At 35.1% G+C, this 23,499-nt stretch overlaps 2 protein-coding genes across 2 annotated transcripts; both read right to left on the bottom strand.

The window, feature by feature from the left end:
* Positions 1-7,112: 7,112 nt before the first annotated feature.
* On the bottom strand, positions 7,113-9,597 carry LOC117924735 (alpha-1,3-arabinosyltransferase XAT3-like). Its single transcript, XM_034843455.1, has 2 exons — positions 9,465-9,597; positions 7,113-8,355 (listed from the first exon to the last, which is right to left on the bottom strand). Exons 1-2 carry the CDS (start codon positions 9,595-9,597, stop codon positions 7,148-7,150), a joined length of 1,341 nt encoding a protein of 446 aa, XP_034699346.1. The 3' UTR covers positions 7,113-7,147.
* A 10,136-nt stretch (positions 9,598-19,733) lies between these two features.
* LOC117920519 (anther-specific proline-rich protein APG-like) lies at positions 19,734-21,121 on the bottom strand. The gene is made up of 2 exons (XM_034838113.1): positions 20,542-21,121; positions 19,734-20,128 (listed from the first exon to the last, which is right to left on the bottom strand). Exons 1-2 carry the CDS (start codon positions 21,119-21,121, stop codon positions 19,734-19,736), a joined length of 975 nt encoding a protein of 324 aa, XP_034694004.1.
* Positions 21,122-23,499: the final 2,378 nt, after the last annotated feature.

Genomic DNA, 23,499 nt, shown 5'->3' with positions numbered 1-23,499 from the left:
TGCTCACAGGTCGCTCAAGGGGCCATGATGTTGCCCTCATGAGACCACGGTGCCGACATGCTCAGTTTAAGGGGCTAACAGTAGAGCTATAGGTCCAAAAATCGATGATCAGGTTCGATAAATTGTAGAGAGATAAGGGATCATTATGGTTTTGATCTGTTTGTTTGTCGAGGAAAATGAAAGGAAAAAAAATCAATTATTGATTCTGCTCCATTTGGTCGCTTAGAAAATGTAACTTAAGAAACATGTTATCATTAATTCTTTTTGGTTGGTTGCTAAGGTGTAAGAAAAGAAACAGATATTAATTCAATTTCCTAGTAAACAATCCATGTTCCTCCTTTTATGTTCAGGCTAAGTTAAGGTGATTTTTTTTTTTTTTTTTGTTTTAATAAACAAAGGCAATAGGAAAATTAAGACTTCAAATTTGTTTTTTGTTTTGTCCCCTCCCCTCCTCCCCTTCCCTAAACCCCAATTTTCTAGTTTCCATTGTTTTTTAGCAATCAAAAGTAGTATTAATTTCAAAATTTATTTGTTTGTTCCATTGGAGCTATAACATCCTTTGTATTATGAAAGATTACAAATGTTAAAGACATAATTGTTACTAAACTTCAAACAAACATCCAAGTTATTCTCACCAAAATTTGGTGTCTTTGAAAACCTTTAAACAAAGGTCATTACATTTCTTACAGTTTATTTTCTATTACCTATCAGTTTTAGTTAGCCTATCTTTTTTTTATTGCATATGAGATCAATTTCTTAATCAAAACTTCCTTACAAATAGTCGGCAATGTGAATGTCATATTGATGCAAAAGTTGGAGCTAAGTTGTCTGATATTATCACAAGCAAGGTTTATTAATAGTGTATTATTTTTATTGTCTCAAATAAAGATTTTGTATCAGTTCCTAACTTTTCTTGAAAAATTCGAGAACCTAGTTCAATGCTTATGGTGTTTCTTATTAAGTGTTATTAGCATTTTGAATTATTGGCTGAATTTGGACTTATTTGGATTTGTTTTGAATTTTCCTTTAGTGTGTTGTAACAAGGGGACAAGTGTATCTACCGTTCAGGAACAAGATAAGTAGGCAGAAGCACTACACTTGTCGTATATACTAGTGTGCTCGTTAGTTAGATAAAAGTTCCTTATCCATGCATCCCTTCGATTAAAAAGGTAGACACAACAAATATGTTTCATACATCTTTGTTTTGTGCATTCAATTTTATGTTTATACCTAAAAATGCTAACAAAAGCAAAGCAAATGGTCACAATGATTCTACTTGTTGCAGCTCACAGAGCTTCTATGAAGTGGAGTGGTATAGGCCAATATTATTAATATCGGCCGGACCGGAAAAGTGTAAACCTTGAAGGGCCACCATAACCCCTAGTCTCATCATTAAAAAGAAGACATATTTTATGCAAAAACATAACTTCCTAAAGAAAATAATAAGGCTTGACTTTGTCAGGCAGAGGATGAGAGTGACGAGGGAATATGATGAACTCAATGTAAGGATCAACTCCTTACCAGAATCTATAAGGCGAAGATCAGATACATATAATGCCTATGAAATGCCTCAAGCAAAGAAGAAACAAATGGAGATGGGGGGCAATCTTTCGGAACCCATTAAAGTTCTAAAAGCCACTTGGATGGCTAATAGTTCACATTGGCTTGGAACATGGTCATTAATCAAGATAAACTACTCAAAAGGAGATCATGTTGGTATAATTCAAGTAATTTTCATCTCATTTCATTTTGAATTTTTTTTTAAAAAATACATATTTTGAATTGGGTGAGAATTTGAACATTGAAATTCCTACTTTGATTTTGTAGGCAATGGTAACACCCTCAAATGTAGAACTAGTTTTTAGCATAGAAGCATATGGTGGGAAATTGATTGATACAATAAAAGTTAATACAAGGTTGCCAATGTTGGTTTACGTATCTTGTGAGAAGAGGCTGGATTATGATCACAAGAAGAAAGTTGGAGCTATGAATGCTCTAGTCCATACCGGTACAATTTTGTCAAATGGGCCATTTATTTTAAATCTTAACCCCGATCATCACTATACCCAAATTAGAATATGTTGCTTCAATTTTAGGAATTACAAGCATATGTATTATGATTTCTGTTCATGTTTCACATCAATGTTATATACCAAAGAATTGACAAATAATATAATATTTTTTTTTTTTTGTAGTAAAACATAAATCACTAGAAATTTTATTTCTTGGTAAAAGGGTGATCTTTTAACATGATTTTATTTTTAAATGGCAAAAAAGTGATCTTTTACCATGATTATTTTCATGACAAAAAATGACATGTTACTAGAAACTTGTTTTATGGCAAAAAATGATATGTTGCCACAAATTTTATTTTGTGGTGAAAAGTGACATATAACCATAGATTTTATTTTGTAGAAATTTTTTTTTATTTTGCTATAATATTAAATTATATGGTTAAAAATAATTGTTTATGAACTTATAGCAACAATCTTACTACAAATAATTTTTTATGGAAAAAAATCATTTACCACAAAATACTCTTTTTTAATCACAAATCATTTATTGCTTAGAATCTAAGTGTGGATATTATTCAGAATTAACATGATTTTTATTGAAAGACGTTGTTTTCAATAAAAAGTTAAATCTCAAATTCAGTTGATCTTTGTGTACAATTTAAAGATTTTTTTTTTTTTTGGTAGTAAAACATAAATCACTAGAAATCTTATTTCATGGTAAAAGGGTGATCTTTTAACATGATTTTATTTTTAAATGGCCAAAAAAGTGATCTTTTAGCATGATTATTTTCATGACAAAAAGTGACATGTTACTAGAAACTTGTTTTATGGCAGAAAATAATACCACAAATTTTATTTTGTGGTGAAAAGTGACATATAACCATAGATTTTATTTTGTAGAAAAATTATTTATTTTGCTATAATATTAAATTCTATGGTTTAAAAAAATTGCTCATGAACTTATAGCAACAATCTCACTCCAAATAATTTTTTATGGAAAAAAAATCATTTACCACAAAATACTCTTTTTTAATCACAAATTAATTTATAGCAAAATCTCATATTTGTTGTAGAGATATTTGCTTGATAAGTTCTCTATGAGATCTTCCTTATTTGAATACATTTGGTGCTTGAACTAGTTCATATGTACAAGCAAAATTGATGCTAGATCTTAAGATCATTAAGGATAAATTCCGAAAACAAGAATAGAGCATAAATAATATGTTGTGTTATGATTGGACTTTGATTTTGAATTGGTTGCGAAAAAATAAAGGTTATGCTTAATTAAGAAAAACACCTAAAGGGGGGGTGAATTGAGTTTTTTTTTTTTTTTTCAAACACAAGAAGTTTAAGCACAGTATAAACAAAATAAAGAGATAGAGTTAAAAAATTCAAACTCAGGTTTTATAGTGGTTCGGCACGTCCTTGCCTACGTCCACTCTTCTCAATCTCCTAACCGAGTGAGGGTTCCACTAACTTGAAGCTTCAACCAAGTTTCTAATCTTCTTACACTTGGATTCCGATTCCAATGGGCTCTTACACAATCTCTTCAAGATTCAAACCTCTTGAAAGCTTTAACACTCAGTTTTTACAAGAATAAATCTCTCAACCTAGCTCAAAGATAGCTCAAATACAAAACAAAGTTAGGATGACTCACAAGGGTGAACTAAAGGATACACAAGTGATAATTTAATGTATTAAGAAAGAAACGGGAGCTTTTTGGTCAAGAATAGGTAGGTAGACAATTGATTGCAAGTGTTATCTATCTCATAAATGAAGTGGAGCTCTCAATTTATAGGTTTCTAAGCTCGGGAGCCAAAAACAGCAAAAGGTAGTATCGACAAGTCGAGCTAGGGGTCGATCGGTTCACTAGCTGTTGGAGCATTTAATGCTTTGGCAGGTTACCGTTGCCTCGACCGAAAGTCGACCCGGACCTCGACTGGGAAAGGGTGAACCTCAACCGGGAAGAGAAAGCTACTAGATGAGAGAGAGTTTTTGGCACTCCTTGACCGAACCTCGACTGGACAAGGGCAACTAGTTGAACGGTTCCCCAACCGGTTGAGCCGGTTGGCCAGAGCCTCGATCGGTTCAGCCTTTTGGCCCCGAAAACTTATCTTTTTCAATTCATTTCTTTTCTAACACTTAAACAAGGTCTTTAGGTGAATTAATATGTCAATTTTAAAATGTTTTGCCTAAGGTACATTTGATAAAACTCAGGTTTTAATTAAATCGAAGTTTTAAAGGATAAACCGAGTTTTCTAAGATGCATGAAACGGTATGAAAATCCTAAGTGCACCCATGCATTCTTTGTTTCCTATGATCAAAAGTCTTTCCAAAGTCTCGATCTTGTATCCATTTGGTCATTTGATGAATTTCCGAATTTATACCTAAGATTCTTTACCATTCAAATCAATTAGTCACTTAACTATGGGTTGTTATCATCAAAACCCGATTAGTAGAACCCTTGAGCTAACAGATTTATTTAACGGTTAGATTAAACTATTGCCTCATATCTAAGTTTGTCTTAATTAGGCCTTTTATTTCAAATCAAGAGACTTTTTGACCTAGGGGTTTGACCTCTAATTTGAATATACTCCAAAAACAAAAATTAATTTGAATTTGCATTAAGAATTTGATCATGATCTTAATCACATCAACATTATTTCTCAAGATTTTCTAGAGACAAGATAGCAATTTTCCAAAAATCCATATGCCTTGGGATAATAACTTTACTATCTATCAGTTGTCACTTTTTTCCGTTTTGTCAAGATGAAATGATAATATTTGGATTGAACACTGATTTCTTAGGATCTTAAATAACCATGACATCAATATGACATTGTGTTAAGCAAATGGCAATGAAAATATCATCTAAGGCATATGAGAATGAGCTTGGGATAGTTAAATTTGAAGTTACATGCAAAATGAGGTTGTCGAGGAGAAGACCTCAAGTGGCTATGTGGAGCACTCAACCACTTGACTTTAATTAGGATTCCTTTTAGTTTCCTTCTTATTAAAATTACATATTTTTTAAATGCTTCTTGTCTAACCTAGCTCGCTAGGGTTTCTTTATATTTATGTTTTCTTTTTATAAAAGTTAGATATTTTTCATATGCTTCTAGTTTGATTCAACTTATTAGGAACCTACTTATTTGATGATGCATGCACACGTTTATTGAATTACATTGTTATTGTCATGTTGGAATAATCCTAAACTCTCAACATTTCCTTATCTTCTTATATTATTGAAAGGAGTTGGTGGTTGTCCAAGTTTCTTGATTAATAAAGAGTTAAAGTGTTCATTATGTAATACTACATGGCACTATGTCAAAGACATATGAGAATAGAGTATAGTTGTTAGCTAGAGTAAATCTTTTGTGAGAAGGTAACTTCTCGGTTTAAGTGAACACTTTTTAAGTATTAATGAATTTGCTTTGCTCTATATAAGACTTGTGGAAAATCCTATTGCGAGTTTCCACATGATCTTAGGAATAATCAAGATCAATAAAAATTTAATTTTTGAATCTAATTAATTAATGGGACTAGATATTCACTCTCCCTTAACTAATTTTAAGAATAAGGAACCTTCTAACTTTCAATTATAATATTACATGGCAATTGAAAGCATTGAGACTTTGGGACACCTCAATTTTGAGAAGCAACTAGTACATGATTTACCATCATTTGATGGATAGTGATATGCAATCCTTGAGTTAATAGGGTTCAAAGTATCGGTCGAGTTCGATACTTGATACCATCTCAAACTCAAACTCAATCAAGAATTGTTTAAACTTGGTTGACTCAATCAAGATTTTGAGTTGACTCGATTGAAATATCCATCTTCCTTAAAGAAATCCTTTTTCATTTTCAAATCACAGTAAGTCAACAATAGACAAGATCTAAACCTAAAAAAATATTTGAAAAATAAAGTTTGTCTTCAAAAGAAAAAGCTTTTCAATAATCAAGACTAACCCATGATGAAGAGGAAGAAAGACATCAATGAACAATCATGGATGCGGAGCGCCTTCGTGTCGATGGTGCCATTGTGGTAACCGATATGATGAGAAGATTTCCTCCATTAACATAAGTGGCAATCGCTACATCTAGTCTCCCCTCTCTCGGATCTTGGTCTCCAATGTCATGGGTATGGGTATGGGTATGTAGCAACAGTTGGTCTTCTCTCTCTACTTCTGTCCTCCTCTTTCTCTCTCTTTGTAGCGAGGTAAGTGTGCACTGCCCATGAATTGGGGATTTGAAGAAAAGGGTAGTCATGTGTTTTTATATTTGAAATGTTTATGATTTTATATGTTAATGTTAGGTATGACTTGCCTTAATTTAAGATATTATATTACTAGATTTAATAATCCATTATTTTATACGATAATAATTTATTATTTGATATATTAATGGTATGATATCAATTATATTAATTTAAGTAATATATTATTTTATATGACAATGGTAGCATATATGGCATATTAATTTATTTTATTAACAATATATTAAAACCATTTAATTTATTATTATATTAACATATTAAAATCATTTAACTAATAATATATTATTTAATCAAAATTAAAAATGAAGTTAATGATTGAATTATATGTCTTTTAATAAATAAATCATTATATTTGAAATAAAATAATTTTTAATTATTAACATTATCATAAATTACTTTCTCCGGAGACTTTGTAATTATTGAAATAATGTCAAATATGAGAAAAAAAATAATTTTTTAAGCTTATATATGTAATTATATATATCTATTTTTTAAAATTATAATATTTTTATAATTTTTTGAATTTTTGAATTATCTTATTTTATATATCATCCGATACTGAGTTGAGATGTCAAAATCGAGGTGTCGAGGTGTTTTAAGACCTTTCAAATCAATGACCGATACTGTGACATTAAACCATGCAAGTTAATGCAGTGATTCATGAGCAAAGGGTCTCTACAGTACAATGTTAATGATTCTTCGACTTATAACAAACTATTTTCTTTGAAAAAAAAAACTGTCAGTTTAGAAATCAAATATTGGATAACGATTTAATTAATAAATTATTTGGAATTTGCTTTTATTGTTGTTCAGGAGCATATACTAGGGTACATCTCATGCATACAGTGACTGATTATCCCTTGTTTTGCATGAACTTACTGGCTTTGTTATAGGCCTCCTCCAAATGTCTCCTAAACCTAACCAAATCCAGTGTAATATTTTGCTCCTTCAAATATACGTCCATAATCTTAGTGGACCAGCCCTTTCCCTGAGCCCTTACTGGGTCCTTCACCATTATGTCATCGTTGCCATACTTGTCTGCCAAGCTGCTCTCCTTCTCTCCAATCTTATACTCCATGTACTCCAACCCTAATTCCCTGGAAGAATTGCCGAAACACGTCTCTGCCGCCCACGCAAGTCCAAGCGGCACGACCTGCATTAACACTGAACCTGGCCTAAGAAACAGCGAGTGCGTGAGTGCGGCGCCGTGCACTCCCATCATGGCATGGCTTGAGTTGATCAATGCGTAAGCTTCCCGCAAAGAGGTGGTAGGGGTGGGGTGGAAGAGGATGACGTGGAAGCCCACCTCCTCTGCTGCATTGTTTAGGTCACCCTGGTTCAAGATGTGCCGCCCGGCGCCTCCGCTTCGAGTCACCAACACGAGGCGTGGCCGGGCTTTCTGCTTGTAGATGTTGGGACTGGGAAAGGGGTGATTTTGGGCATAGGCTGCATCCAGGAAACCCCGGAAATGGGTGAGATTTATTGAGCTGGGCATTAGTGTGGGGTCAATAGTCATGAAACCATGTGAAATGAGGCCGACATGGGCATAAGGAAAGCAGTGCGTGGCGTTGGCTTTTTCCAGGTTCACGATGGGGTGCTTACTCAACGTGTGGAGTAGATCTGCATATTTGCACTCCCACCAACGCCTACAATTGTGGATGACGAGGACGTAGTTTCCATCCGGAAATATGGAATTGACGGTGATGAAGAGAGGGATGAAGCCATCGTTGAAATCATGAAACACATTCCCAGTGTAACCCCCAGCGCTGAAGACAAGGGCTGGGGCACTATGGTGGACTTGGCATGAGGGACTGGGTGGCCCTGAGGTGAGGCTCACCTCCTTGATCCGGCCCATCACGGAAGTTTCCCATTTTCGAGGGTAAGGCCGGACTTTTTCTACAAGAGCTTGGGTGGGCTCCACAAGGAAGAAAGTGGAGGTGGTGGGCTCCAACACGGTTGTGGCATTGACTGTGCACACGTCGTAACGCTGGTGAGAACGGTCGCAGCTTATTTGCTTAGCCATGTGCTGCCCCATGACTTTCACATCCTTGTATTTCCCTGCTGCAACCATGAAAAAAATGTGTTGAAGCTCTGGTCCCACGAATTTTACCTTCGATTTTTATTTTTTCATGGGTTGTTAAGTTGGTTCTAATACCGACATAATGACCGATGCACATGTACATGTTTAAATTAGAAAAAGCACAAAGGCAGTATTATCTTTTGCGTTTGTCATTAAGATGCACTTATTATTCAATAATATAATTATCTTTTTGCCAGTCCAAGAGATTATCCACTGGGCAAAAATAATAAGCTTTCCTATATATTTAGACTTATATGCATTGGAAATTAAGCAGACATATAAAATAAAGAAACCATTATCACCGCCTAACGCTATAACCTACTCAAATAGTTTAATTAGACTTTTCAGTCTTTAGATGAAATGAATCCAAGTCCCTTGTTCCCAGGCACATAGCAGAACAATCAGAAATCAGAGAGAAATGGATGTACCTAAAATAAAGAATTCCCTTCTTTATCACTACTAAAATAATAAAGAATGCAGTGGATTTTGCATCATACTTTTATTGGTCTTCTCCACGACGCCAATATCGATCTACTTCAACTGCTTTAATTTTTTATTCAGAAACGTGTACATAAAACGTATTCAAAAATACGAAAGCCGGCTTCGTCCCGATTCATTAATGTAATGTTTGGTCCTAAAAAGAAATGCAAATTAAGAAAATAAAAGAAAATAAATAAATAGATAAAAAGAAAGAAAATAAAAATATGAATTTAATGTCAATGAAAATATATATATATATATAATAAAATCAAATATATGAAAACCATTTTTCTTATTTTCTTTTTAATATTTTTCAGAACCGAACATGATCTATGCACAGAAGCATATTTTTTTCCTTTTTTTTTTCTAATAAAACTCTTCAAGAGTAATGTTAAAATGATATTGGTGTAACTTAAGGTAAGAGTAAATTACTAATAATAAAAAAGGCTATAGTTTTGAATTCACTTAATTTTTGGTTAGTAATTTTAATGATTTTTTAAAAAATCAAATGTCTTGTGAAAAAGGAAGGTTATAAAACAACTTAAAAAGAAAGAAAGTAATTTCCATGGAAAATGAGTACAGAGATTGAGAAGGTTTCGGCAAGACGTACCCTTAGTAATGGTAGAATTAGTAGGTGCGTATAAGGTCCATTTGGAGAAGATACTGATCTGAAAAACCAACAAGAATATGAACAAGACGAGGCATGCAATGGGTGTCGCTGTTGAATCTCTCTTCTTCCTCATTACTCCAACCTCAAGTAACAGATCAGCTCGCCCTCGCCCTCGCCCTCGCCCGACTCTCTCTGATTTAAGATTTTTCTTTGAACCACTATGAGGGTTTCTCTCGTCTCATTCAAGGTTGCGAATTTGATTGTAAAATTAACAGTGAGAAAACCGTGGAAGACGATAATCGGGTGGTCAGTCATTAGAAATTAAAGACACACAAAGGCTTTTCTCTATTAAGCCAAATCTCACCCACCTGCCTTCACCGGTTTGACTATTGGAAGAGGTTGGGACCCATAGTTGAACGTAACATAATTAATGCCATAGGTGGTGGAAAACATGTAATCCCTCTCTCTCTCTTAAATGGTATTCCTTCTATTATGATTTTTAATATATGGGCAAAAAAAAAGAGATATTCTCTCTCTCTCTCTTAAATGACATTCCTTCTATTATAATTTTTAATATATGGGCAAAAAAGAGATATTATGTTGAGAGATAATGAGCCAAAAATGTGAGAGATGGTAATTTAGGTCAATTTGTCCAAAATGAGAAATATGCTAATTGATTTTAGAAAAAAGTGGACCACAAGACAAAAAAAAAAAATGCTTGACTTATATTTTAGATTGTACTACTTTTCTTTTTCTAAATTTTTAACATATTTAATGGTGGTAGAAAAGAATAATATAATAACAAAAATGAGTACCGTGGCAAAATCTCTTACCTTTCGGTAAGAAGTGACACCGGTCTGATTGAATGAACCGATTTGATGTGTGAAAGGAAGACACCATCAGTTGCAAGTTACTCACCCCTCACTGAAATTTCTCCAAGACTGCGGCTGAATTCCAGTCGAATTCTCTCCATGTTTTATCTGTGCTTATCCCCTCAATCATGGCTGTGAATAATTCCACATGTGTAGCCATGTTTATACCATCAATTATGGCTGTAACGGACCACGTTTATTCTTCATTTGTACATTGTATGAATGAGAATGAGAATGACAGAAAACATCATGAGATTGATTTAAACTCTTGATGGTATTAGAGCCCACGGTTCTCTAAAGAATTCATATCTTCTCTACGTTGATCCAATATGTCCAACAGCCCCCTCAGTACTACTCACCACAAGGGTTGAAGAAATATTGGCAGCAAGTGGCCAAAGCTAAGTCGTCATCAACACAGGGGTAGTGTTGATTTTAGAGGACTGGGGGTTGATTGAGGTTGATGAAAACATGGTGGTGAGATTGAGAAAGTTAGAGCGGCCAAAGTGCAGCACCAGACTGAGATCACCCTCGCCTCAGTCTAGGCTATTAGTTTTCACATTTGAATCCAAAGTCAGTAAATTCATGTAGCATACAAACCAAACAAAACTCGATTTTCTTTCTTTAAATTTCTGCAATATACTTACCATAAACTTCTCTTCATTTTCTTTACCTATCCTATTAAATCTCTTTAATAGCTTTTCTCTTATGTGACTTCCTTTTTCTGTCCAGAGAGTTGAACTTATGTCACAAAAGTGTGATATGCTTGTTCTAATTACTGTCTAGATTATGGTCAAAGTGGAGTCTTTTTATTTCTATAAAATTTAAATAATTTATTTGCTAGAAATTCCCATCATTTTTTTTAATATGTCCAATGCATTCTTTTTCAATATTTCTTCATCATTTCATTTTTTTTTACAGAAAATTTATATAACTTCTTTATTTCCATATTTTTTATACTTTTTCTTTTCATGTGAAAATTTTAAACAATTTATTTACCAAATTTGTTTTCAATATATTTCTTTATTGTTTAATGGAAAATTTTAAGGTCCTAAGAAGTATGGTATGAAATATTTACTATTAACCATCGGATTTGAAGATTGAATTTTCCTTTTCAAATGAAATATATATATATATATATATATATATATATATATATATATATATATATACTTGTAAAAGGAACAACTAGTAACTGAGTAAAAGAATTCTATAAATATAGCAAAAAAGAGTTTTATCAATATATCCAAAGAAAAAAACCACAAACTAATAAACTATTGTAAAAAGATAGATATAAATATGAATTATTATAATTAAAATGTTACCTCAACCCAAATATTCTAAATTACTCAAAATTAAAAGATTGATCATGAAAAATAATGTTATCATAATGTAAAATTTTGATAAATCATTCGATATTATAAATTTTTTCTCAAATGGAAATCACTTGACATCACTAAATTAAATAATAGAAGTTCATAATTTTAGTCATTTATTTCAAAAAGTTATAAAAATTCAGCTATTTGTTATTTTTTTATCCATTCATAATATGAAGGTATATATATATATATATATTACAAAAATAAAATAGAAGTAAAGAAAATTTAAAAAAAAAATGTAAAAAAATATCATCTAAGTATACAAAGAATGAAAATAGATTATAAAAAATGTGACATATGTATTAAGATATGAAAAAAAAAAATGATCTAGATAAGAAGAAGATGAACTAGGTACTAATATATGAAAAAAGATGACCCAAATATGAAAAAAAAAAATTACCTATGTACTAAGTACAATTTGTGTAACCTAGGTATTAATATACAAAAGAAGTAATGTAGGTACAAAAAATACAACCTAATTCTTAAGGTACAAAAAAGGTGATCTATATATTGAGGTACAAAAAAAGTAACCTAGGTATGAAAAAATGAAAAATGTGACTTAGGTACCAAGGTATACTTAACGTGACCTATGTATCAAGGTACAAAAAATATAACATAAGCACCACGGTAAAAAAAATGTGACCTAATTATTAAGGTACAAAAAAGATAATTTAGATACTAAGGTAATGTGACCTAAGTATAAAAAATGTGACTTAAGTGCTAAGGTATGAAAAATGTAATCTAAGTACTAAGATACAAATAATATGTCCTAGGTATGAAAAATGTGACTTAGTACTAAAATAAGAAAACTATAACCTAAGTATTAATACAAAAAAAAAAAAGAAGTAATTTAGGTACTAAGGCACCAAAATGTAACCTATATACAAAGAATATGACTTAGGTACTAAGGTGCAAATAAAGTGACTTGGATTTGGGTACTAAGGTACAAAAAATGTGACTTATATGAAAAATATGATCTAGGTATTAAGATAAGAAAAATGTAATTAGAGCATGAAAAGTATGACCAAGATATGAAAAATGCTATCAAAGAATAAAAAATATAATCTAAATACGAAGAATGTGACTAGAGTACAAAAAATATGATTGAGGTATAAAATATGTGAATAAAGTACTAGGGTTTAAAAAAAATATAGTTTAAGTATAAAAAATATATCATGGTAAAAAAAAAAAAAAAAAAAGTGACTAAGGTAGTATAAGGTATAAAAAAAAATGACAACGATACTAAGGTACAAATAAAATAACTAATTTAGGTATGAAAAATGCGGTTTAGTCATAAAAAATATGATCAAGATACTAAAAAATGATAAAACAAATATGATTAATGTGCAAAAATGCAATTATGGTAATGGAACGTGAAATTTGTCATCTAAGTACAAAAAGTATAACAAAAATACAAAAGACATATTCAAAATATAAATGTACAAAGAATATGTAAAAAATTTGTAAATAATTTATATCATTTAACATAAAAAATTTGTAAATAATTTATATCATTTGACATAAAAAATTTCTAGCTATTTTTATATTTGCATAAAATAAATAAAAGAATGTTACGTCACCCTTCAACTTATATTTTCTTTAACATAAAAATAAAATTCATCTTTATCATGACAAGTTACAAAAATTTTAACTTCTCATTCTCCTTAGTTATGGTCATTAGAATTTTGATAAATGTTAGATAGTATATATTTAATTAATTTTTATCTTAATTGATTGTTTCCTTTATCAAGTTATAAAATCATATAAAGATTTCATGTTAAAATAATAATTGTTCAATTAAAAAAGAGTTGTAAAGTTTTTATATTTTTAAGATGTATGTATGTAATTCAAATTCATTTAAACTTTTTCTTTAGGTTACATTCATTTATGGGAAAAGTGGGTTTTGACACGCTAATTTGAAAAAATATAGAAAAAAAAACCTTAACTTTTATAAATCAATTTTGTCTTCATTTATTTAAAAATATTTTAAAATATATGCACTTTTTATAACTCAAATAATTATTTTCTAAAATACCCTTTTACTTGATAATATTAAATAAAATTATCCAAAATTAATTTAACATTTTAATTTGATAAAATTGTTTTACAAATAAATATATTATAATTTTTTTATTATATAATATGAGATACAAATTTTTGTGAAAAAATTCTTTTGGATTCTCAAGTGATAAATAAAATGTTTCTAATCCCCTAGTTAATAATGATTTTATATTGTGTATTATGTAAATCTCTTGGTCTTCTCATTTTATTTAATAAATTTGAATAAAAATTTTGTTAGTTGACATCAACAATAAAATAAAAAATTTTTAAAATTAAAAAAAGAGTTAAAACTAAAATACATAAAAATTAATTACAATTAAAAACAAACAAAAAAAAAACTTAAAAATTTAAAAATAAAATATTTGCTCCCATTGTATTTTTAGCTCTTTCTAAATATTTATATTTTCTATCATAGTGCTTTAATTAAGTGAAAATTTATATTTTATTTTTATATTTTTAGTTTTAATTTTTTTAATTATATTTAATTTTTAAAATTTCTTATTTTATTAATCTCAAATAAGTTCTCATAGTAAAAAAAATATTAATTGATATTATCAACATCTAAAATGGTCATTTTAAGAAACAATTATTTAAATTATGAAAAAATGCATATATTTTAAAATATTTTAAAATAGATGAAGATAAATATGATTTATAAAAAATTTAAGTTTTTTTTTTTTTTTTCAAATCAGTGGGTCAAAACCCACTTGTCCTTTTATTTTTTAATCGAACTTTTATTTTTTTGGTACAAGCATGTTGTAATGCTACCAAAAATATATATATTTTTGGGTAGTAAAATTTGACCCTTGTTTAATCAATATTACTATAGACCCCCTATTTTAAGTATAAAAAGGGCCTTTAAAAAAAATCACCCGGGAGTTTAGTCATTTTTTTAGTAGGAAGAAGGGGGGACCCCTTTTTGGCATGGAGGTAGCTGCAGTGGACAAGTAGCAGCAAGAGGGAGGTGGCGGCCATACTGGTGGTTAGAGACGTCATGCTTGCTGACTGGTGAACAGGAGAGCGGAGGAGTGGTTTGCCGAGGAAGATAGAAATAGGGGATGAGATCTAAAAAAAGAAAAAAAAAGAGAGCAAGTCGGGGGGTGCTGGAGATCTTAAGGGAAAGGGAACCAGAGAGGGGGACCGAAGAGAGGAGCTCAAGAGGGGTCACAAAGAGGATCAGCAGAGAGAGAAGAAAGGAAAGGTATGACTTCCATGAATCATTGAATTCATTTTATCGGTATATATTCCTATTCCTCTTTTTCTGGATAGCGTTTGTGGATTGCTTGATTATATGTTCAGTTTTATGGTTGCCATTTGGTCTAGGAATTCATTGTGGCTAGCTCGTTTATTTTCCTTGGGGTGATTTGAGAGCAACTTGGCTCTGTTTCTATTGCACTATACCTCATGGGAGAGTCTTGTTTTTTTCCTTGCTCCCGTGGAATACATTCGGATCCACCCACCTACAGCGAAGCCCGTGGATTCAAACGCGAAACATAGGTTTGTTTGCCTTAGTTGTTTGGTTAACTAGTGCCCCTTTTTTTTTTTTTTTTTTGTCTATCCCTTTCTTTCCCCTGTTTCTGATGTCCACCTAAGGGGAGCCGTGCAATGGATTTAAATCGATAAAAGGGTTCTGAACCCATTGAACTTGAGGAATCAGTTGCCCAGGCATTTTCTTATCAGAGAGAATACCAACCCCGAAGTTGAGAGTGCCTTGAAGGATCCATACATGAACTCTGCCCTTCAAGCGGACGTCGGCGACACTTGAAAGGCTGTTGTCATGCATATCCCCAGCAGTCTGAGAGAAGCCTTTTGCAAGGTACACGTTAGGCTTGTGAGAGAGTTTAGGAATAGGTTCAGTGGAAGGATGTGATCTTCATTGCTACTCGGAGAATAGTGAGGCTTCCAAATAAAGGTTATATTGTTCAACAGCACCATAGCCGCACACCCACGTTCCATGCATGGCCGTCACCCTCACCCATCTTCCCCATCACCTTTTCTCTTTCTAACCTCCATACCCATCCCTCACCCACATGCCCGAAACTTGGTATACCTGGCTGCCCACCATGCCCGCATCCAATTCATCTCCACAGGAACTCCCAAAGCCGCCCTTCTACACGCATGGGATCCAAGCATGCAAGCCGCCTCCGCCATCTTCCTCCTCATATTTGCCATCGCTTCCGCCGTCTTCATCGGTGACGCGTTTGTCAGAGGCCTGGAGAGCTTCGCGACCTTCCATGCACGCATGCCGCCCCTTCCCCGTATCTTCTTGCTACGTGCACCGCGTTGGTGATTCATGCCTAATTGGTGTCTCAGCTGATTCGTGTCTAGTTGGTGCTCCTTAATGGCGGGAGTAATCAACAAAATTTATAACCTATAACACCATGAACTAGGGTAGCAAAAAAAAAGCTACTATAGCATAGTGGCTCTAGGATCGTTCACTGGGAAGGGTTTCCAAGCTGAAAATGATACCAATTCAAAGTGAATTGGTGCTGTTTCATTTTAAGATTAGCTTAAGAAATAAAACACAAACTTTGGTTGAAAAAGGTTTGGACTTAGATTAACAACACAGCAAGTGATGAAAATTACTTAAGAAGAAAGCATTCCTTGGAGATTCATGTTTACAGGGGAGGTTCCTCATGCAATAGCATAGCTCCGGTCAGTTGGTTCAATTCCTCGCATTAGAGAATTACCATAAAGTCACTTCTCTAACAGGTGCTGCACAAATGCATCCCTCAATTGGATTTCAGCTTTAATTCTCTCATTGATGCAACTTGCAATGGTTCGAGCCTCTCACTTAGCCTTTACCATTCAAGGTGATCTTTAACCTTGGACTTCCTTTCACAAGCTCGCATGAGATAACTATGGATGTCTCCTTAGAGTCCAAAAGCTTACCAAGTGTTGGCAATTCTAGAAATCCTACCGTTCAAGTCACCTCCCAGAGGCTCACAAGGGGTAAACTAGTACATCTCCATGGTTAGAGATCACTTGCCTTACCAAGTGTTGGCCCAGGTGACTCAAGGAGTTTTAAGTTAACTAAAACATAGAAACCATTCATGGGACACATTTCTCTTCATTCATAGCTGAAACCACAAAGCTTTTGATTCTTGCACTTGAAACCTTTCCCGGCAACCTTAACTTCAAGGAACTAAAAAGTTTAGTTACTCATTCTCTGTGGAAAGCTCCTCAGAGAGTGCATAACTTAGTAAATGAAAATACAATCAAAGTGAGAAGGTAAGGTAGAGCTCAAGCTCTGTATATTACTTTCTTTCAAACTTTTACAAAAGGTTCATCACCCTCAGAACAGGCTCCTCGGGCTATATTTATACCAAAATTACATTAATAGATATTACATGGATATTTAGCCATTTTCCTAACTTAAAAGCTAACGAATCCTATAATTGGTGGCTTACAAGGAGAATTTGGGGATTTAGACAACAAAAATCTAATGAAAAATATCTCCAAGTGTCGGTTACAAATATCGGGAAGCACTAAGGACCATTTCGCAGGTGAAAAAGAGGTATGCGAAATTTCGCAGACAAACAAAAAGGGCTGCGAAATCACTTCGCAGCAAAAGGCTGATTCCGCAGCGCTGCGAAGTTGGCTTTCATCTTGTGGTGTTTGGCTTCCATCGCGTCGTGAAACTTCAGGGGAAATCCATAGCACTATGCAAAAAGGCTGCGAAATCATTTCGCAACAAAAGGGTGATTTCGCAGCACTTTGCTGAATCCTTCCTTCAACTTCGAGCAGTTGTCTTCCAAAGGTTGTAACTTCCTCATTTCAGCTCCAAATCTTACACGGTTTGAAGCATTGGATTTTTTACTTCCTAAGCTTTCAAATGACATATAGCATACATAATTTGGACTTCAGGAAGTGCTCTAAAAGTGGCTGAAATGACTGTCATCAAGAATGCTTCATGACAGATTTCTCTTTGCTTCCCCTCCTTGCATTTCAACTTTGCTTATGGCAAAGGGCTTCAAAGCTTTGATTCTTCATGCCTCTAAGCTTCCCATTGCTTTGCCAAGGATTCCAAATAACTCTCCTCAATCTCATATTGCTTTGGTGATCAAAAAGCTATCAAAACACCAAAACTTACGGCAATTTGATTAGAATTGATTGCAAGAGGCCTTAACATGTTAATTGGGTTAAAAGGCAATAACTACTACTCAAAAGTGTTTAAAAGGATTAATTACAAGCTATCAAATAGCACTTTTTGAGTAGTAATCACTCCCCCAACTGACATTTGCTAGTCCCTTAGCAATGAAGGAGAGAAAAATAAAATAAAAGTACCATAATTTACAACATCATGCTAATCACTTCCAAAAAAAAAAAAATATTAAGTGGCATGACTGACAAACTCTCACATGGAACATTAAAGGAATATAACCTCAATTTCAACAAGAGTTATCAAAACTTTGCTAAATACCATTGATCAAGGGAATGCATTATGCAAATTGAAGTTTTAAAATCATTTTCACTTCCAAAGAACCAAACTTTATTCTTCCACAAAAATCTAAGTGTAAGATGATAGCTCCGAATATAGCATGCTAAATTAATCTCTCCCCCAACCTATCTCTTTTCAACACTTAGCAAACTGACCAAATTAATAGACAGAGAACACACTTTTTTTTTTTTTTTTAGAAGGTAGCAGGCTTAAGGGGCATTCTTTTCTGTTTTGTCCATGTAAGGGGGTCCATTGATGACTCCCAACCATTAAGGTTTAGGGCATCAAGCTTTAAGGATCTTTCAACCACTAACTCCTCGGATTTACCCGAACTTTTTCATATACCCTTTTTGCCTACCAAATGCTAACTCACCTATCCACCCTTTTAACGAGCATTGAGGCCGGTGACTCCCAACCAATTAAGGCTTAGGGCACCAGGTTTCAAAGGTTTTCACCATATACCCCTCAGACCTTGCTCGGGTTTCAAGGCAAGCAAACATTTTGCTTTCTTTCTTTTTTCTTTTTCAAAGGCTCATTGGCCTTTCATAGGGTGTCTCAATATCATTAAAATGAGGTCAAAGGTACCAAGTCCCAAAATTTTCTAAGTCAAAGGGGGAAATAGTTTTTCATCTTATAATCGGAATCTATTGTGCACAGTGTGTGAATAGCTTAAAGTGAAAGAACTAAACTTGAATTCAATAGAAGTTTCAACAATTGAACCACTTTAGCAAGCATAATCCAAACTCTAAGTTAGATGAAAAGCAAAAGTTCAGTTTCTCCTATTTTAATTTGAAAATTTTTCCTCATAAACCATGGAGATTAAAGTAACAAGCAAAAAACTACAACTAATTTACTAGACAAGGCTGGATTATCAAAATAACTTAGCATACTTCCTTTACTTTGCAAACTTCCTTCCTCATTTCTCCCCCCCCCAACCGAGCTGAGCATTGTCCTCAATGTGATATGGGTGATTGAAATTAAAGGGAGGAAGTGGTACCTCCTGAGTGATATCAATTTCGAATACTGATTGGAGAAACCACATGTTTCAAAAAGAATAAAAGGTGTGAGCAAAGGAAATAAGAATAAATTAATGCTAAGAGTTAACAAAAAACTAGACTTTGTATTACTTTAATCATTTGAGTACAGTTGGAAAAGAAGTAATACAAGTAATCCAAGTAATCCCCATATATGATATCAAAATGTGGGGGATTTCATATATGACTAACTAAAACAACATACATAAAGGAAATATATAATAGATATATATATGTTCAGATAGGAGGGTGATGCTAGAGCTGATGGCCTAAGCAGATGGCTCTGCCTCTTGGGTAGCTGACTCATGAGGGGCCTGAGGCTCTGTGGCCTGAGAGTGTGGCTCTGCTGCTGATGGGAGACCAAGATGCTGCTGGAGCTGGCTCAAGATGGCAGTGTGATGAGCCTGAGTGGTCATCATCTGCTCCTGGCGAGCTCTCAAAGCTTCCATCTCCTGAGCAAGGCTGCTCTGAGATGCTGTCAAGGTCTACAATGCTTGGCATAAATCCCTGTACTCAGAAATAGGGATGGCCATCCTGGGCTCAGCTGAAGTGGAGGGCTGCGATGGAGTTGGGGCAACTGGAGAGACTGAAGGGGCTCTGGCTATAGTAGGGGAGGCAACAGGTATACCCTCAGGTATAAAACGTGGAGATGCTCTTCTAGCAGCTGGTATCTGAGCTGGCTGTGGGAGCTCTGGCTGCTCCATCCTATAAGCTATCATGTTGCTCCATTTGTCGAAAGTAAAAACCTCTCGACATATCCTCTTGCGCTCCAACTGAGGCTCTGATGGATACCCCAGATGCTCAAGAATCTGACATAGCAGCCGCGGGAAGAAAAGTGGAATGGCATCAGCTCGCGACAACTTCTTTTTATGCACCTTCTCTTCAAAGTAGAGAAGGGCAGCCATGATTAAGTGGTGAGGGCCAAAAAAGTACCCCTCAGAAATTCTGAACAAAGCCTCCAACAGAACTCCTCTCCTCTGGGTCCAATGCTGGAGGGGATAAATATTATGACGCAAGAGTGCATCAATGAGAAACATCCCTTGGAGGAAGTTCTCCCCTTAATAGATGAGGATTTGTAGAGGCTCCTCTGGACAGGATATGCACCATCTCCAGCTGAGAAGGGCTAGCCCATGCTCGGAAATCATCAAAATGGCTGGGCTCATATGGGATATGCAGGGCCTCAGCTATATGACGAGCTCCCAGGATGCCATGTCGACCATCAATGGTAAAATGAATTAATGTAGGATCTCTGACCTGCTGAGTAGTCATGGATTGATAAAAATCCAAGGCTACTCTGGGATAGAAAAAGTCTCGCGGGGTCAGAAGCTGCTCCATTCGATATCTGCGCAGCAATTGGAATGACCCCTTTAAGCTCCGGCCGCAACTGGAAGGCGGCTATGTCAAAACACAGCTCATAATGGAATGGCCGAGCTCGGCAGTCCAAATTGCCTTCAATTGGCGGCTGAGTGAGCATTGGACGCTTGATTATCGCTTCAGGAGCTGTTCCAGACGGAATTTGGGGCTCAGAAGGTGGCGGCTGGCTTGCCTGAGGCTTCATCGACGGTGCCGGAGATGGCACCGGAGAGGGCTCTGGAGATGGAACAGGGGACTGCCCTGTTAAGTCGATGGGTTCCGAGCTTTCCACTCTAGCTCGTTTTTGTAGGGAACGACCCCCTGACCTGGTAAGATAGCGCCTCGCCGGAGGCGTTTGCAATGTCGGCTTGGCCTGGCGCTTCTTTGGCGTGGGCTTCACAGGAGGCGAAACAACTTCCGGCCGTGGAGGCTCAGAGGTTGAGGCTTGCACAGGCGCCTTGCGCGGCGCTGGCTTTTGGCTAGACGGAGAGGAAGACTTAGTGCCTCTGGTTCGTGCCATTACGAACTGACGAGGTTTGGGCGGCGGTGATGATTGGAAGGGACGACCGGAGGTGCTAGCGGCGTCGGGCTATGGAGAGGAGGCCAATGGACGGTTGCTGCGACTTTTCCCTTTTCTGAAATGCTTTCACAGCTCAAATGACCGGTATTTATAAAGAATAACAGAATATTAAAGGTCATCTTGGGTTTCGCAGAAGAAAGCCGCTTTCGCAGCAAAATTGGGTGTTTCGCAGGAGAAAATCACTTTCGCAGCTCACTTCGCAGCTGCGAAATTGGAGTCACTGTACTGCGGAATGGTGCTCGTGTGCCAAAAATTGGTTTCACAGCTGCGAAACACCCTTTGGAATGGAGTTATTACTGCGGAATTGGGGTTTTTCACGCCTTAGAGGTTCGCAGACGCTTTCGCAGCTACGAAATTGGGGCTCCTGTGCTGCGAAGTGGCACTCGTGCGCCATTCTTGGATTCGCAGCTGCGAAAACTTTCGTAGAGGATTCAAAAGTGTTGCGAATTGATTTCGCAACAAATGGCTATTTTCGCAGAGAAATCCTCTTTGGCTGCGAGATCTCGTAGAGCTCTTTTTCTCCTCTGTTTTTGCTCTGTTTTTGCTCCAATTTCTTTCCGATTTTTTTCCTTTCAATTTCTTTGCATTTTCTTCCACCTGAGATTATCCAAAAAGATGAAAATACATATAAACACACAATTAAAGATCAAAAACTAAGATCAAAAGTATGGATAAAACTTCAAAATTTACAAAATTTACAAAAATTTTGGACTTTGGTGAAACCAAGTCCATCAAACCCTCCTTTGCTTAGGCTTTTTGTGGCTCAAGGAGGTTGATTTCCTCCTTTTTTGGTTTGAACGGTTCCATGAATGGCTTGAGACGATATCCATTGACTTTAAAAGTGTCCTTGCCATTGGAATTCAATAATTTCACTACCCCATTGATATGTACTTGATGGATAATGAATGGACCTATCCACCTAGACTTGAGCTTTCCAGGAAAGATATGGAGTCTTGTGTCATAGAGTAAAACTCTTTGGCCTTTTTGGAATTCCTTGTTGGAAATTAGTTGATCATGCCACTTCTTCATCCTCTGTTTTGCAACTTTGGAATTGATGTAAGCATCATTTCTTAATTCTTCCATCTCATTAAGGTCTAGGCTCCTCTTTGCCCCGGCTCTGATCAAGTCCATATTCAACTTTTTGATTGCCCACCAAGCTTTGTATTCAACTTCCACAGGGAGATGACATGCTTTTCCATAGACAAGACGATAGGGGGACATGCCAAGAATAGTCTTATAAGCTGTTCTATATGCCCATAATGAATCATGAAGCTTAATAGACCAATCTTTTCTGCTTGAACCCACCACTTTCATCAATATGTTCTTTATCTCCCTGTTTGCTAGCTCAACTTGCCCGGAAGTCTGTGGATGATAAGGTGTAGCTACCTTATGCTTCACTCCATACTTGGCTAACAAACTTTCAAAGGCTTGTTGCAAAATGAGAACCTCCATCACTGATTATAGCTTTGGGCACCCCGAATCTTGCAAAAATGTTCTCTTTTCAAAAACTTGAGAACCACTCTATGATCATTTTGTTTACAGGGGACTGCCTCAACCCATTCAGAAACATAATCCACCCCCACCAAGATATAGGAATTACCAAAAGACATTGGAAAAGGTCCCATGAAGTCAATGCCCCATACATCAATAGCTCAACTATTAGTATGGGGTTCATGGGCATTTGATTTCTTTTTGTCAGCTTTCCAGCCTTTGGCATCTATCACAACTTCTACACATGATTGGGCATCTTTGAAAAGAGATGGCCAAGTAAACCCTGATTGCAACACCTTCATAGCTGTTTTCTGAGAGGCAAAGTGGCCTCCACATGCATTCTCATGACAATGGTTTAGAATTCCCTGTTGCTCTTCCTCAGGCACACATTTCCTTATGATCTGATCTGCACAATATTTAAAAAGGAAAGGCTCTTCCCAATAATAAGCATGAATTTTTGCAAAGAAGTGCTTCCTGTCCTGTGCATTCCACTCACTTGGAATTTCACTAGTAACTAGATAATTAGCAATATGAGCATACCAAGGAGTTTTGACGAAACATAAGTGATTCCTCAAGAAAATCATCATTATAGGCAAGGCATGAGAATTATGTGCTATAGGCTAACCTTGAGAGGTGGTCAGCTACCACATTTTCCACTCCTTTTTATCTCTGATTTGAAGATCGAATTCTGTAACAAAAGAATCCATCTTATCAACCTTGCTTTTGCATCTTGCTTTGCCAATAAATACTTCAAGGCTGAATGGTCAGTAAAAACAATGATGAAAGACCCTACAATAAGCACGAAATTTGTCCAAGGCAAATACCAC

The sequence above is a fragment of the Vitis riparia genome, chromosome 1 (assembly GCF_004353265.1).
Source record: "Vitis riparia cultivar Riparia Gloire de Montpellier isolate 1030 chromosome 1, EGFV_Vit.rip_1.0, whole genome shotgun sequence".
In the NCBI taxonomy this organism is placed as follows: Eukaryota; Viridiplantae; Streptophyta; class Magnoliopsida; order Vitales; family Vitaceae; genus Vitis; species Vitis riparia.
The sequence above is the reverse complement of the archived record's forward strand: the minus strand, read 5'-3'. Positions and strand labels throughout refer to the sequence as shown.

Coding starts and splice junctions, on each gene's coding strand:
- LOC117920519 (XM_034838113.1), bottom strand. CDS start 21,121: ATGGCACGAACCAGAGGCACTAAGTCTTCCTCTCCGTCTAGCCAAAAG. Junction 20,129..20,541: donor GAGACTTTTTCTATCCCAGA/GTAGCCTTGGAT, acceptor TCTACTTTGAAG/AGAAGGTGCATAAAAAGAAG.
- LOC117924735 (XM_034843455.1), bottom strand. CDS start 9,597: ATGAGGAAGAAGAGAGATTCAACAGCGACACCCATTGCATGCCTCGTC. Junction 8,356..9,464: donor TAATTCTACCATTACTAAGG/GTACGTCTTGCC, acceptor TCATGGTTGCAG/CAGGGAAATACAAGGATGTG.